The sequence below is a fragment of the Papio anubis genome, chromosome 8, assembly GCF_008728515.1.
Source record: "Papio anubis isolate 15944 chromosome 8, Panubis1.0, whole genome shotgun sequence".
Lineage (NCBI taxonomy): Eukaryota > Metazoa > Chordata > Mammalia > Primates > Cercopithecidae > Papio > Papio anubis.
In genome coordinates, this window is record NC_044983.1 from 69,336,323 (window position 1) to 69,353,001 (window position 16,679).

The 16,679-nt window shown below is 35.5% G+C and overlaps 1 protein-coding gene across 12 annotated transcripts in view; it reads right to left on the bottom strand.

The window, feature by feature from the left end:
• The window catches only part of STAU2 (staufen double-stranded RNA binding protein 2), a 333,041-nt gene that overhangs the window by 242,922 nt on the left and 73,440 nt on the right, over nt 1-16,679 (bottom strand). For all 12 annotated transcript variants that reach the window (XM_031669627.1, XM_031669631.1, XM_021942426.2 and 9 more), the window contains one exon: nt 12,199-12,334. In XM_031669627.1, the coding sequence (XP_031525487.1) occupies nt 12,199-12,334 (136 nt within the window). The remainder of the gene's footprint in view (nt 1-12,198; nt 12,335-16,679) is intronic.

The following is a 16,679-nucleotide window of genomic DNA, read 5'->3' on the forward strand; positions in this document are numbered from 1 at the left end:
GAGAATTAGAAGTTGAATAACCTGCTCAAATCCACACAGCTATGATTCCAACTCGAGTTTGTACTTGTAACGAAACAAGTTAAAATGCAATAAAGGCTAACAATTATAACAACAATTAGTGCACAAAGGCAGAAGCTAAGCACCTGAACCAGCCTATCATTCTGTCCTCAAACACCCTATAAGGTAAATATTATTTTAGCCTCTAGAAAAACATTTACAATGTTTTTGGCCAGATGCTTCAGAAGCAAAAATCTGGCGCTTTCTTATAAATATTTTTAGCCTCAAAGAAAATGGAGGATTACAAAATGTATTCTTTAAATCAATGTTATTGAGGTAAAATTTACATTTAATGAAATGTGCCTATTTTAGGCTCATAGTTGGATGAATTTTGACATACACTCATATTAACAATCACCAAAATGAAAATACAGAACATTTCTATCACTCCCAAAAGTTTCCTTGTATAGGAAATTCCCACCCCCCAAATCTAGGCAATCAAAGAACGTCTTTCTGTCACTATGGATTAGTTTTGCCTATTCTAGAATTCCACAAAAATAGAATCTTACAGTATCTACACTATGATTCTGTCCTGTCTTCTTTTGCTCAGCATAGTTTCTGAGATTCATGCATATCATTGGATGAATCACAAGTTTTGCTGCTGAATAGTATTCCAAGTCATTGTTATGTTACAGTGTAACCATTTACCTAGTGGTAGATATTTGGGTTGTTTCCAATTTGGGGCTATTATAAAGAAAAATGCTACAAATATTCATGTACAAGCCTTTGAATGGCCATATATTTTCATTTATCTTAGGTAAATACCACATGGAATTTGCTGGGTGGTAAGATAAGTACTACATGCTTAACTTCATAAGAACCGAATAAACTCTGACAAGGTGCCTGTACCATTTTATATCCCCAGCAGCAATGTATGAGACTTCCAGTTGCCCCACCATGACACTAGGTGTTGTCAGTCTTTTTAAACTTTAGCTATGGTTTTAATTTGCATTTCCCTGATGACTAATCACTTTGAGCATCTCTTCATGTGTTTATTAGCCATTCTTATCTCTTCTTTATTGTCTATTCAAAAATATTGTCCAGTTTTGTCTTATTAATGAGTTGGAGGTATTCCTTTATATATTCTGAAGTCCTCTTTCAAATATATGTATTACAAATGTTTCCTTCTAATACATGTCTTGCTTTTTCATTTTGTAAAGTGTCTTTCAAGTACCAGAAGTTTACATTTTGATGACATGTAATTTCTCAATTTTTGCATGATCCATGCTTTTTGTGTTCTAAGAAATCTTTGTTTATTTCCAAAGTAACAAAGTATTTTCTTCCGGAAATTTCACTTTAACTTTTACATATAGGTCTAAGGCCCATTTCTGATTTATTTTTGTCTATGATGTGAAGTCAAGGTTCAGGTTTTTTTGTTTTCGTTTTGTTTTTTAGATGAAGTTTCACTCCTGTTGCTAGGCTGGAGTGCAATGGCGCAATCTCAGCTCACCACAACCTCCGCCTCCCGGGTTCAAGCAATTCTCCTGCCTCAGCCTCCCGAGTAGGTGGCGTTACAGGCATGCGCCACCATGCCAAGCTAATTTTGTACTTTTAGTAGAGACAGGGTGTCTCCATGTTGGTTAGGATGGTCTCGAACTCCCGACCTCAGGTGATCCACCTGCCTTGGCCTCCCAAAGTGCTGTGATTACAGGCATGAGCCACTGCGCCCGGCCCAGGTTCTTTTTTTTTTTTTTTTTTTTTTTTTTCTGTCTGAAAGGTCAATTATTTTACTATTATTTGTTGGAAAGAGTATCCTTTCCCCATTAGCACCTTCACTGGAATTAATTTTGAAAAAATTAAATGACCATATGTGGACTGATCTATTTCTTGCTTCCATATTCCAGAGATCAGCAAACTTCTGTAAATGGCCAGATATAAAATATTTTGGGCTTTGCAGGCCATATGATCTATCACATCTATTTGACTCTGCTGTTGTAACACCAAAGCAGACTATAAATAAGCAAGTACATACAATACATAAGCAAGTGACTGTGGCTGTGTTCCAATGAAACTTTACTGACACACACTAAAATTTCATTTAAATGTCATGTGTTATAAAATATCATCTTACTTTTGATGTTTTTCCAACCATTTGCAAATGTAAAAAACATTACTTGGTTTGCAAGTCATACAAAAACAGACAAGCCAGATGTGACCCATGGGCTATAGTTTGCCAGCTGCTATATTATTCTGTTCCACTGATCCATATATCTGTCCCTATGTCAATTTTCTGTTGTCTTGATTATTGTAGCTTTATAGCAAATCTTTAAGTCAGGTAGTGTGGGCCAGCCAATTTTGTTTTCTTTTCAAAATTGTTTTGGCTACTGCAGGTCCTTTGCATCTCCAAATGTCAGCACTACCTTAATTTTATCAAAACAAAAAACAAAACAAAAAAAACCCTACTATGATTTTGATTACAATTGCATTGCATCTCCACATTAACTTTGGGAGAATTGAAATCTTAAATAATAGAGTCTTCTTTAATTTAAGCAATATTTTATAGCCTTCAGTATACAGGTTGTGTACCTATTTTATTAAATTGATCTCTGAATATGATGTTTTCATGCTATTTAATTTCCCAACTGCTCATTACTATTTAGCAGAAATACCACTGATTTTTGTATACTAACCTTGCAACTTGTGGCCTTACTAAACTCATTTTTTCAGTAGTTTCGATTTAATATTTTCTACATACAGAATCATGGTGTCTAAGACAACAGTTTTATATCTCCGATTCCAATATTCCCCCATCTGTTTCTTCTTACTGTTGCACTTGATAGAACTCAAGTATAACATGGGGTTCTTTGTTGTTTTTTTGAGGCGGGGTCTCACTGTGTACTGAGGCTAGAATGCAGTGGTGATCACAGCTCACTGAAGCCTTGACCTCCCAGGCCCAGGCAATCCTCCCACCTCACCCTCCCAAGTAGCTGGGACTACAGGCACACACCAACAGAGATGGGGTTTGGTCGTGTTGCCCAGGCTTGTCTCAAACTCCGGAGCTGAAGTAATCTGCCCGCCTTGACCTCCCAAAGTGCTGGGATTACAGGCATGAGCCATACCAGTCCTCAAGTATAATGTTGAACAGAAGTTATAACAGTGTGTATTACTGCCTTGTTCCTGATCTTACAAGTATTCAGTCTTTCACTATAGAGCATAATGTTACCTAGAGGTTGTTTGAAGAAGCCCTTTATCAAATTAAGAAAGTTCTCTTCTGTTCCTAGTTTGCTAGTCTACATCATTAATGAGCACTGACTTCTGTCAAATGCTTTTTCTGAACCTAATGAGATACTCATATGGTTATTCTCCTTTATTCTATTAATTGGGTTAATTACTTTGATTACTAAATACTAAACTCATCTTGCTTTCCTAGAATAAACCTCATTTAATCATAATGTTATTTAAATTTGGCTGAATTTAATTTGCTAATATTTTGTTACAATTTTTATCTGGCTGGGCATGGTGGCTCATGCCTGTAATCCCAGCACTTTGGGAGGACGAGGCGGGCAGATCATCTGAGGTCTGGAGGTCAAGACCAGACTGGGCAATATGCTGAAATCCTGCCTCTACTAAAAATGCAAAAAATTAGCCAGGTGTGGTGGCACGCACCTGTAGTCCCAGCTACTCAGGAAGATGAGGCACAAGAATCACGAACTCGGGAAGCAATGGTTGCAGTCAGCCAAGATCACGCCACTATACTCCAGCCTGGGCAACAGAGCAAGACTGTCTCAAAATAATAATAATAATAATTTTTATATCTGTGATCATGGGGGATACTGATCTTAAGTTCACTCTTCCTCATCCTTGCTTTGGTAACTTGTTCAAATTTTCTTCTCTGGTTTATGAGAGTTTTAAAAAGACAATTTATTTTTAATGCGTCTTTGTTATGGGTTTAAGTTAATTTCTCCCAAATAAAAAGATCCTAATTTAACATTAATGTTAATAATTTAACACTATTTTAAAATATATAAGGATTTTAAAAAGTATCTTGCTGCCTATCTTTCAGTTCTACATCTATAAAGTAATATCTACATGAAGTAGTATCAGTGTAAGAGTTCTAACACACATTCCATGTTAAAGCATATGAGAAAAGAGAAAAGAATATATTCCCCAAACCAAGGGATGTGCTATACAAAAGGCAAAGTTCTATATCTATTGAAACAAATTGGGTTTTTCACCACTTTATGCTTACTTCATTTATCCAAGAGAATTTAATGTTGTATACTTGGATGACTTTTTCCTATTAGGTTGAACATATGAAACTGACATATTTGTAGGTCAAAGAAATGTCAAATATTGGCAGTTTCATATGGTTTAACCTCTAATTTAATGGCCTTGGAATAGTAAACAAAGTGAGCTCACCCAGTCTGCATGTTGTTTGATCAGTATGCAAGCACCATCTGGTGGCAGAAACCAGAACTGTAGGTTTGTAACTGTGTGCATCACTGCTGGTACAAATACAGTCATCCCTAGGTTTCTGTGGGGAATTGGTTTCAGGACCTTCATCCCTACCCCCTACAGCTACCAAAATCCACGGTTGCTCAAGTCCCTGATATAAAAACGTGTGGTAGTATTTGTGTATAACCTATGCACATCCTCCCATATACTTTCAATCATCTCTAGATTACTTACAATATCTAATACAATGTAAATGCTATGAAAATAGTAGTGACACTGCATTGTTTAGGAAATAATAACAAGAAAAAAAAAGTCTGTACATGTTCAATACAGGTGCAACTACCCTTTTTTTCCTGAATATTTTCAATCCACAATTGGCTGGATCCACGAATGCTGAGCCCATGGATACAGAACCCAGGGATACAAGGGGACAACTGAATATTCAACATCAACTGTTCTACTTTCCAATATGCTTTTTAAGAGGGCATTACAAATGAGTGAAAAATCTTATATTCAAAGTTTGAATGACCTCAGAATTTTAAATAGCACACCAACATCACAATACTTAGCAACAAATCATCAGCCTATATAACATAAACTGAAATATAATATACAAGCTGTTTTCATAAATCAGAATCTTGGCTATTAATTTTACTGATAATTAACATAATGCAATAAAGTCCATTTGGATGCTTCAAAAGTTTCTTTCACCCTATCGAATTTCCACTGATAACAATCACTATCTGTAAAATTATTTCCATGTCTCACAGATTTATTTCACAGAGGTACAAGGAAAAACCAAGAAGCCTTAAGTAAGTGTCTAACTCTGGCCACAGAAACAAGTAACTTTTAGGCAAAATAGTCCAAATTATTTTATTCTTGTTTAACTTGCTATGACTCAACATATGTTAAAAGAAAATAACTTGACCAACCTAGCTATAAGAAATTGGACCAAGAACTGGATACACTAGCAAAAGGTAACCTTGACACAAAATATACTAAACACATCTAATGAAGGTGTATACCATAAAATTGTTCCAAACTGAGTGTTAACAAATAAACAAACTCTTTGGGGAAGAAAGGATACATCTTCAATGAACAAAGAGCCGATGGGTCACTCAAACTTGGGTTGAATCCTAAACTGCCATTTTCTTAAGATATACTACACAAACCTATTCTGAAAGCTCTAGATGTTCTACTACCTCTTGCCACATCTACTTCCAACAAGTCTTCAAAATTAAAGATAATCTTTGCTACCCTTCATCGTGGCCATAAAGAGTGATAAAATGACTCCTAAATACTTCATAGGCAATTTAAATGCAACATAGTGTAAATTAAACTCTTCATCTTTCCAAAAACCTGCCCCAACTACTCTTGTGGTGAACAGTATTACTAGTCATCCAAATATCTGAGGTTATCCTTAATGCCCCAAATGCAATCAAGTCTACCTTCTAAATATCTATAGACACTGTCCCTTCCTCTCCATCTTTACTACTCCAGGCCTGCATCACATTATGCCTGAATTACCACAACATCTTTGTAATTCTTTATCCCTTCAAGTTTCAACCAGTCCAACATACTTTCCACATACTGCCAAAGCAATATTCCTAAAACATATATCCAATTATTTTATCCCTCAGCTTAAAATCCTTCAATGGCTCCCAATCACCTTCAGAATAAAATCCAAACCACGTGGCATGGGCACTTCAGGACATTCAAATCGGGGCCCTGCCTAGACTTCACTCTTCTCATTCCAGACTTACCAAACTGCTTGTAAGTCCATGAATGAACTAAACTTCTCAGGATTCCTAGCTTTTGTTCCCAAAATCTATATTACTTTTCCTTGCCCTCCTCACCTGGCTAAATCCTAGTTAACCTTAAAGATTCAGTTCATTCCTCCTGGAAGGCTTCTTTGGTGCCCCAATCCGGGTGGGATGCTTAGTTCCTTCCTAATGCTTCCATAGCACCATCAGGGCACATCTATCATTCTTTCTTTTGTTTTCCTCTTCTACTAAACTTAGGCTATTAGACTGCCTGTCTTTCCTCAAAGTCTCTACTCAAACACAACATGTGGCAATGAGTAGGCATGCAATAAATGTCTGCTGAATGAAGATCACCTCACGGAAGTCCTTCATTTGCTATTACTATCTCTGTTTTGCAAATGAGGAAATTAATGGAGGTCCAGAGCCTTGTGCAAGATCACTTAACTAAAAGCATCAGAACTAGGAACTGAACCAAATGTTCTGACTAATGGAAATAATTTTCTCTCAAAATCTTTGCTTTTGAGGAACCACTCCATAAAATAATTGTACCCTGCAGAGTGGTTTGGATGGGGCTAACCTGTTTCTCCAGGTTGGACATATAACCCAGGCTTGGCTAAAGTAAAGTATCTCCCTACCCCCAACCGAGTTTGAATGAGTAATTCCAGGATGGACAGTTTACTCCAAAGTGTCTGGGGGGACTTTTCTAATGACTATCAAAAAAAAAACAGAAACCAAAAACTGCACCTTCTTCAGTACAAGTCTACAGACTATATAGTGTATGAAGTACAGCAAATGGGAATCGGCTTATTTGAAAACAATGTAGAGAAAAAAAGAAACAAGAACTAGAAAGAGAGAAATAGAAAATGAGGAAGAACAACACTAAAGTCCTACATCCAACCATGCCTGAATATCTCCCCAAGAGATATCCCAGTTACGTAGGTCAAAAATTCCCATTTTCACATAACCTAGTTTGAGTTGTGGCCCTTTGGAAATCTGCACCAGCAGATCAAGGGGCCATTTGACCTGCTGGTCTGTCATTCTGGTCATTTGCCAAGCAATAATACTTTTTTCATCTGTGAATATACAAAATTGAAAAATTGTCTAATTTCAGCCATTCTATTGTACATAAATGTTATAAGAAAGATGGGAGAACAAAAGTACAAAGTGTTCTCCAAACTTTACCTTGTCTTTGTCAAATGAATTTTGATATGTTTTCTGCTTTATAATATATCTGTTAGTGAAAAGTACCTCAAATGATAAAGAAAAATACATAACCGGCTGTAATTATTGTAAAACATCTTGGGCATAATAAAAGGAGACAGGTACTTCAGAATCCAAGTTGTATCTACAGAGTTTGCTCATGGATAAATGCTTTTTTCTCCACTCATCATTAAAAAAAGAAAAATTCAGTTCTTCTTAGGCCTTTGAATGAGTTCAAGTGGAGAAACCGCATCAGTGAAGAAGACGGGGAAAAACAGCATAGGTAATACCTAATTTTGCTTAATGTTACTTTAAGTAGAAAATAAAAGGACCTTTTCAAAAATCCCTCTAAATGATACCTGTTTCTTGGACTTCACCTTTCATTCCCTGCCTTAAGAAGCTAATGATTAATCTGGGTTCTGACAAGGAGAAGAGCGTCTCCTTGGATCTTTGGCTCCAGAGTCCCCGTAATCCAATCAAGTGTTGTCATCTATAAATTAAGGTCATATGAGAAATCATGGTTTAACAGCCTACTGAGTAACGGTTAGGTCTGCACTTTTGTGAACAGAAAGAGCTTTTCAGTTGAAACATGGCTTGGTAGCTTACTAGTACTTTCTGATATTCTTTTTACCCTTTTTTGTGATCTGCAGAAAATCATAAAGACACTCCAAAAAATTGAAGGGAAAGTCCACATTATCTATTCACGGAATGGCCTAAGGCACGCCCGTTATTTATTACTTTGGAGAAGTCATAAATAAAATTACTGTACCCCTCAGACAACCATAAGAATCAGATCTTGGAACTAGAAACTGCCAACAAAGAAAAAATGCCAACATTCTTAACAGAAAATCTAGAAAAGAAAAAAAGAAAATCAAAACCACATGATCCCTGTCTAATTTCACATACTAACTCCTCTCTCCCTTGGTTCACTCTGATCAAGCCACACTAGCCTCTTGAGGTCATGCCAGGCATACTCCTACTGCAGGGGCTTTGTACTTGCTATTTCTTGAGCCTGGAATACTTTCCCTTTCTCTCTCTTTCTCTCAGAATTCACACTGCTTTCTCTCTCTCTTCCTTTGATGTCTTTATCAAAAGCAACCTTCTCAGTGACTAACCACTTCTTATTGACTGACTACCTCCCCTACAAGAACATGAGCTCCATAAGGACAGGGATTAGTGTCTGACTTTTCATTGCTTTAGCACCAGACTTTTTAAAAGTAATAGATTTAGAAGTAATAAAAGTAGTTTATTTCCATTTAAAAGTAATAAATTCACTAGTCAGAACTGTAGCAAAATTTCAACAAAGGACCACAGATATCAAATACAACAAATATAAAGATGTAATACTCTCATAAATCTATTTACTAGAGTACATTAGCAATAAAATAAGTATACAATAGCCGAAGTGTTCCTTACTCAGGTGACTAAAGATATCTATTGTGCTGAAGTGGGCAACTAGCTTTATTTATTTACATTGGGGAACCTCAGACTGAACATAAAGGCAATGGGTATATTATACAGAGAAAGAGAAAATAAAACAACTACAAGAGAAATGTGTGGTCCTTTGTGCCTCCTATATGGTATGGACACCGAGCTGAGGGCTGGGAAGCCTGCCATTGGATGCATCACAATTAGAAGCAGAGATGTTACAGGAGAGAATGAAATATACCAAAGAAGCCAAGAAAAGCTGGGGGTTTAGGCCAGTTAGCAAGGAGAAGATGGTAGATACACTCTGGAAGCATTACCTGAGGGAGAAAAAACGCACTAGACACCACCAACTGCAAGTTTCCATGCCTGGTGGACAAAGGACATGACCACAAAGAAGAGAGGAACTAAAGGACAACACAAGATGCCTCTACAGAGGTGAGGTATACAGGTGCCTCTTACTTCCTAGCATACAGAAAGCTCCCCCAGGCATACCTGAGAGGAAAAGGGAAGGGCAGAAGTCCAATACAGTGTGCAAATTCTTCTTAGATAACCTAAACAATATTTAAAGGAACTATTTACAATTGAGTAGGACTAAGTTTTAAACGGATACAATTAAAGCTAATTTTTCCCCTAGCAAGCAAGAAACCAAAAAGTATCAGATTATTTATGGACTCAATAAATATTTTCTCTACATACCTACGTTATATCAGTAAATACACAAAACCATAACAAAAGCATCAGCAAATATCTGATCAAATGTAGGAAAGAATTTCTTAGGCATAAAAGAAGTGAGAGAAATAAAGAAAAAACAATAGATTAGACCACATAAAATTTTAAAACTATAGGATATTAAAAACAAATACACAATTAAAAGCCAAATTTTTTAAAGTAGGAAAATTACAGCAAATAAAATAGACTGAAGGTTAACATCCTCAATACATAAACATTTGAAAGCTGGTGAAGCAATGGACTAAAAATTAGCAATTAAAATAGACAAATCAAAAAGGATAAATAACTAACAAATATCTAAAAAAAACTGTTCAGCCTCACTAGTAATCAATAAAATTGAATTTTAAAAACTACTACTTGATGGCCAGGTGCGGTGTCTCATGCCTACAATCCTAACACTTTGAGAGGCCAAAAGAGACGATTACTTGAGGTCAGGAGTTTGAGATCAGCCTTGCTAACATGGTAAAACCCCGTTTCTACTAAAAATACAAAAATTAGCCAGAAATCGCTTAAACCCAGGAGGCGGAGGTTGCAGTGAGCTGAGACCGGGCCGTGGCACTCCAGCCTGGGTGACAGAGTTAGACTTCATCTCAAAAAACAAACAAACAAAAACTACTTTTTAACTATCAAAGAAGACAAAAACCTTTTTAACTCAGTGTTGTCAGAATAGAATAAGCATTCTCACATACTGTAAGAAATTAGTACGAACTTTAGTGCAATTGGGCAATGCTTTATTCTTTTTAAAGAATATTCCCCTTATAGTAATATAAGGAAGAAAACAATCAGTGATGTGAACAAAGATTTACATAATGATTATTTACCGCAGCAATCTTAACAAAAAAGGGGGCATGAGGCCAGGCGCGGTGGCTCACGCCTGTAATCCCAGCACTTTGGGAGGCTGAGGTGGGAGGATCATGAGGTCAGGAGATCAAGACCACCTGGTTAACATGGTGAAACCCCGTCTCTACTAAAAATACAAAAAATTAGCCAGGCGTGGTGGCGGGTGCCTGTAGTCCCAGCTACTCAGGAGGCTGAGGCAGGAGAATGGCGTAAACCTGGGAGGCAGAGCTTGCAGTGAGCCAAGATTGTGCCACTGCACTCCAGCCTGGGCGACAGAGCAAGACTCCGTCTCACACATACACAAAAAAAAAGTGGGGGGGGGGGGGGCCATGAACAACCTAGATAAAAAAATAGGCATACATTTATATAACTTATGAAGCCATATGAAGCATTATGTAGCCATCAAAAATATTTTATGCCAGGCACAGGGGCTAACGCCTGTAACCCCAGCACTTTGGAAGCCCGAGGCAGACAGATCACTTGAGGTCAGAAGTTCAAGACCAGCCTGGCCAACATAGTGAAACCCCGTATCTACTAAAATACAAAAATCAGCCAGGCATGGTGGCATGTGCCTGTAATCCCAGCGGCTTGGGAGGCTGACACACAAGAATCACTTGAACCAGGGAGGCAGAGGGTGCAGTGAGCCAAAATCACACCACTGTACTCCAGCCTGGGTGACAGAGTGAGACTCTGTCTCAAAAAGAAAAAAAAGAAAAAAGAAAAAAATTCTTAAATATTTGACAAATGGCCACTATATTAAGTGAAAAGAGAGCACTCTATTACATATACAAGATACACAAATTATGACATATCCATACAAAGTACACTATCCAGCAATAAAAAAGGGCAAAACCCAGATATAAGCGACACAGATGAATGCCAAAACAAGAAAATCATTATACAAAGTAAAAGAAGCCAGACGCACATAAATACTGTATAAGTCTAGTTATAAAAAGTTCATCAACAGGCAAAAACTAGTCGATGATAATAAAATAGTGATTATTTCTGGGAGAAGGGTGTGCCAAGGACAAAGAGGTCTGAGGAAACTCTCAGAGGTGATGGGAACATTCTGTCTCTTGATCTGAGTGGTGATCACATGAGGATATATGTATGTAAAAAGTCATCAAACAAAGTATAAATACATATATACATAAATAAAATAAAGTCATCAAGAGGTATACTTAAGATTTGTACGTTTTACTGTATGTCTATCATATCTTCATAAAGTACTACAAAAATTGCATATAAAGGACAACTTCAACTTAGTTAAATATATTTAAATGCAAAGAAAAAAGAATGTAAAGTACATGAAAATATAAAAGGTAGCAAATTCTGGGATTACATTATTTACATTTTTTCTTTTTTCCCTATAAATTACAAACATTCATGTTCATTAATGTATTTAGACAAATCAAGAAAAAAACTGAGCTCTGCTTGGTAAATGAATGAGAAAGTCAACTGGGAAGTCAACACTATAAACTGTGAAATGAATTTAAGACTTGGTCTTCCCTGCAACAAACAGGGCCCTCATGACACAATAAAAACTAGTTCCTTCAGATATTTTACGTTTGTAGGGGTAGGGAAAAAAAAAAAAAAAACCTAGTTCCTGAAAACTGGGTTTTTTTAAAGTTATTACTTTAAATATTCCTTGTGAACCTGCTTTATCTAAATTCCATGCAAAATGCCCAAGGTCAATTAGATTTACAATGAAAATATTCTTTTGAGTTTGAGAAACTTTTACAACATGCATAATAATTAAGAACAAAACCAAAAAAGACATACAAACCTCTGATTGTACATGCCCCGAAAGTTGTAATTAGCTCTATAATTTGGGAATGGCTTTGGATCTAATGGCCTGTAGATGGCAGGCTCTCCCCTTTTCATAGCAAGCCCATTCAGTTCCACAGTTGGAGTTATACTGCCTGTTTAAAAAAAAAAAACATTGAAGGCACACAAGTGAAATATCTTCACAATAAAACATGCAAGTTATATTTATACTACGCTTAATTACCATGGAAGAAGGTACGAACGGATGGACCACGTGTATGATTTTCTAAGGAACTGCATAAACAAAGTAAAAAACCAAGAATATTGCTTCTAATAAAATCTTGGGATTTTGCAATGTTTTCTGTACATTAATGACAACAAAATTGAGTGTGCAATCATTACTATTAAAACACAGTAAAAAGAAGATTCTTAGATTGCTAACCTTGAATATTTTTTAAAGTACTGAACTTCACCATTACTTACCCCAGAAAGCTTGCATGTATTTAATCATTAAAAACATCATCTTTGAATATTTTTATTTATACTTTGGTAATTAAATAAGCATTGGCAATAAAGCCATCAGTGGTTCTTGGACTTATCTAACGAAAAGAGTTTTTTGAATTTTTTCTATAACCAACAAAACAGAGTAAACATAAGCAATGTTTCCTGAAACGAAAATGTCATCGAATGTATTCCTAGCAAATATTAAAGATACATACAAGCAGCATTATCAATAAAAGCAAAAGACTGAAAACAACCTAAACAACCACCCATGCAGCAACAGTTATAAAAACGTCCATAGCATAAAACACTGAACAGCTATAAAGGAGAAAGACTACTACAACCTTGCCTTTTTTTTTTTTTTTTTTTTTACTTAATATACCTTAGAGGTTATACCTTAACAGTGTAGGGTATAATATTAAATGAAAAAAAGCAAGGTACCAAAGAGTGTGTGCTTTACATTATCTTTTGTCTAAGAAAGGTGAAAATGAAAATATAAATACATATTTGCTTACTTGTTTTAAAGAATAAACCCAAAACTAAAAGAGAAAAAAAAAAGTTACTTAGGAATGGAAGCTGTGTATCTCTGAATGTACACTGTTTCATAGATTTTATTTGGAAAACATGGATATTTTTGCATAATTATAGAAATCAAAATTTCATCCAAAAGGGGTGGGGGAGCAATCTCTAAGATCGAAAGAAAACTGAAACTAAATCTATCTACAGTGACTTAACCACAGAGAGAATTATTTCAAAAGACTTTAAACACTGTAAAATAGCCATGAAATCCTAAAGAGAAAAAAAAATCTTAAACTGTTTTCAGTAATCACATTGTTAGTAATAAGTAATATGCTTTTACTTAAGTCAAACAAAATTAAATAGAAATGGAGACAACGTAATCTCTAAAAAGAAAACAAAGCAATTAAAACCTAATAGTGAATCAGATTGGTGGCCCTAATCATACAAAAAATAGTTATTTCAAATAACTTTAAAATACAGTCAAATAACCACATATTCTAAAGATTTTTTTAAACCCTGCAATTAAATCATAAACTGTTTTCAGTAATCATGCTGTTAGTAATACTGGTGTCCCTGTCTCAGTGCAATTGCTATTATAATTTTATTTATATATATATATATATATATATACACACACACACACACACACACATACACACACACACATAAAATAGATTAAAGAATTAATGTCAGAAACAAATATTTTTTAGTATAAAGAGACACAAATATAAAATCAAACACATTACATAAAACCCTGTAGTCTTAAATCCTAACTGAAAATATCAGAATGAATTCATGATGTATTTTCTCTTAAGAAAAAAAAAAGTACTAGGTATTTCCTAGCTTAAATATCCACTTAAGAGGCCTAAAAGCCATAAACAATCCATTAAACAATGAGGATGGCCAGAATCCAGTTTGTTTTATAATTATCATTTCTCCATTAAAAAAAAAAAAAAAAAATTCTTGAAGAAATGGCTGCTTCCCAAGCAAGATACTGACAAATAAAGGGAAAGAACTAAATACTTACCTTGAATTTACAGAATAATCAAACTCAGAGAAAACAGATAATGAGGGAAAAGTTCTTCATCTGTTCGCTAGAAGGATTGCAGCTAATAAATGCAGAAAAAATGACCCTCCCATCTGGCAACTACTGATAAAATAATGGATCTTCTCAGCAATGAGCATCGGCAGGCTTCTACAACCATTAGACCAACTAGGGAACTTTATGGGAAACATGATAATGGATGAACCAGGCTAGGATAACTGGACCTAGTGATCTACTTAAAAATCACAAAATAAAAATAAGAAATTAAATGCCTTCTGATGTAGTACAATAGGAAGTAGACAAAACTACCTATAAAACAATTACCAAAAACTTCAAACCTGAATCTATATAGCCTCTAGGTTATCCATTTACAAGAAATACAGGGCATAGGCAAATAGGCCGTATACCACCACAAGTATACCATCAGCAAAACCATAGAAATTTTAAAGGACTAGTGACCTGGTTTCTTAAACAAATAATTGATGTAGAAAAATAAAGATGAAAAAGGATTCTATATCTTAAAAAATACTAAACAGATATTATCAAACAAATGTAATAAATAATCCTCATTTTAATCTTTATTTAAGTAAATGAATTATGAAAAAAGCGAGGTCAGACGTGCTGGCTCATGCCTATAATCCCAGCACTTTGGGAGGCTGCGTTAGGGGAAGGGGGCAAGGAGATCACCTGAGACTAGGAGTTTGAGGTTATAGTGAACTATGATCATAACACTGACCTCTAGCCTGAGTGACTGAGCGAGACCTGTCTGTCTCTAAAAACATATTTTTTTTTAATTTTAATGAGTTAATAAGAATAAAACTCAATTTTAATGAGTCAATAAAGTCAAAATATTTTATTTTATTTAAATAAAAGTCAATTTAATGAGTCAACATTGAAAAAGTCATAAAATTTTTTAATTTTAATGAGTCAATCTGAACTCTAGATATTTTTTATTGTTAAGGAGTTACTGTTTTGTTTGCTTGATATTGGGATTAGTTTTTTAAGAGTTATCTTAAAATTCAGTATGTATCTTTAAAGATACATTTACAGATGAAGTAATATATCTGAGATTTGCTTCAAAGTAATCCAGAGAGAGACAGAAGAGAAACAAGACTGGCCAGCCGCAGTGAGTTCATAATTGCTGAAGCTGGTGAGGGGTCCTAGGGACATTCACTATCTTATTCTCTTTACTTTTGTAAAATTTGAAAAATGCCATAATTTTTTTAAAAATGTAAAATTATGTCAAAATATTTTAAGTACCAAAAGCATATTTAGTAAAACATATGTATATATGTTCTAACAAATCATGCAGATGAATATAAAGCTTTTACAGGAAGTGAAATTCACTGTAAATTCTGTAATATTTCATTTCAATCATGCCTTTGTACCACACATTTAAGATCCCATTCATTACATACAAAAATGGGTCCACCAAAGAAACTGGGGTGGCATAAAGTACCAGCCAAGGGGAGGCAGAGACTGACACAAATGTAAAATTGGCATCCAGATTATAAGCAACCCATCAAGAGCCAACACATTGCCTATCTCATTTCTAAAGAATTAATGTGAAAGCACTGAAGAGTATAATATCAGTAATAAAATCAAGGTTAAGAAGAGGAAAAAGGGAAAAATAAAGCAAGAAAGAAGACAGCCGAGGAGGAAGAAAGAAGAATAGCAAAGTTAACCTAATGAATATTAAGTCCAATTAGTCCAAATCCCTAATTTAATATACATACTTAACGGCAAATGGAAGTCAAGCATAAAGAGACTCTCTGTTCTTTCTTTTTCTTTCTTTCTTACAGAATTTTACTGCAGGTTAAGTAAAATGCACAAATCTTAAGCATATAGCTCAATGAATTAGTACATATGTAAACACTTATGACTACTGTCAGATCAAGATATGAACATTTCCATCACCCAGAAGGTGCCTTCAGCCTCTTTCCAAGTCAATATCCACCTTCCCAGGTTACCCATTCCGACTTCAGGCATTACAGATTCGTTTGCCTCTTCTTCATATCTAAATATGTACCACTTTCCATCTTGCTTCTTTCACTCAACATAATTTTGTTTGCATATATTAGTATTTTAAGCTTTTTAAATCACTAAACAGGCCAGGTGCAGTGGCTCATGCCTGTAATCCCAGCACTTTTGGAGGCCGAGGCAGGTGGATCACGAGGTCAGGAGATCGAGACCATCCTGGCTAACACAGTGAAACCCCATCTCTACTAAAAAATACAAAAAATTAGCCAGGTGTGGTGGCGGGTGCCTGTAGTCCCAGCTACTCGGGAGGCTGAGGTAGGAGAATGGCGTGAATCTGGGAGGCGGAGCTTGCAGTGAGCTAAGATTGCGCCACTACACTCCAGTCTGGGCGACACAGCGAGACTTCATCTCAAAAAAAAAAAAAAAAAAATCACTAAACAGTATTCTACCGAATG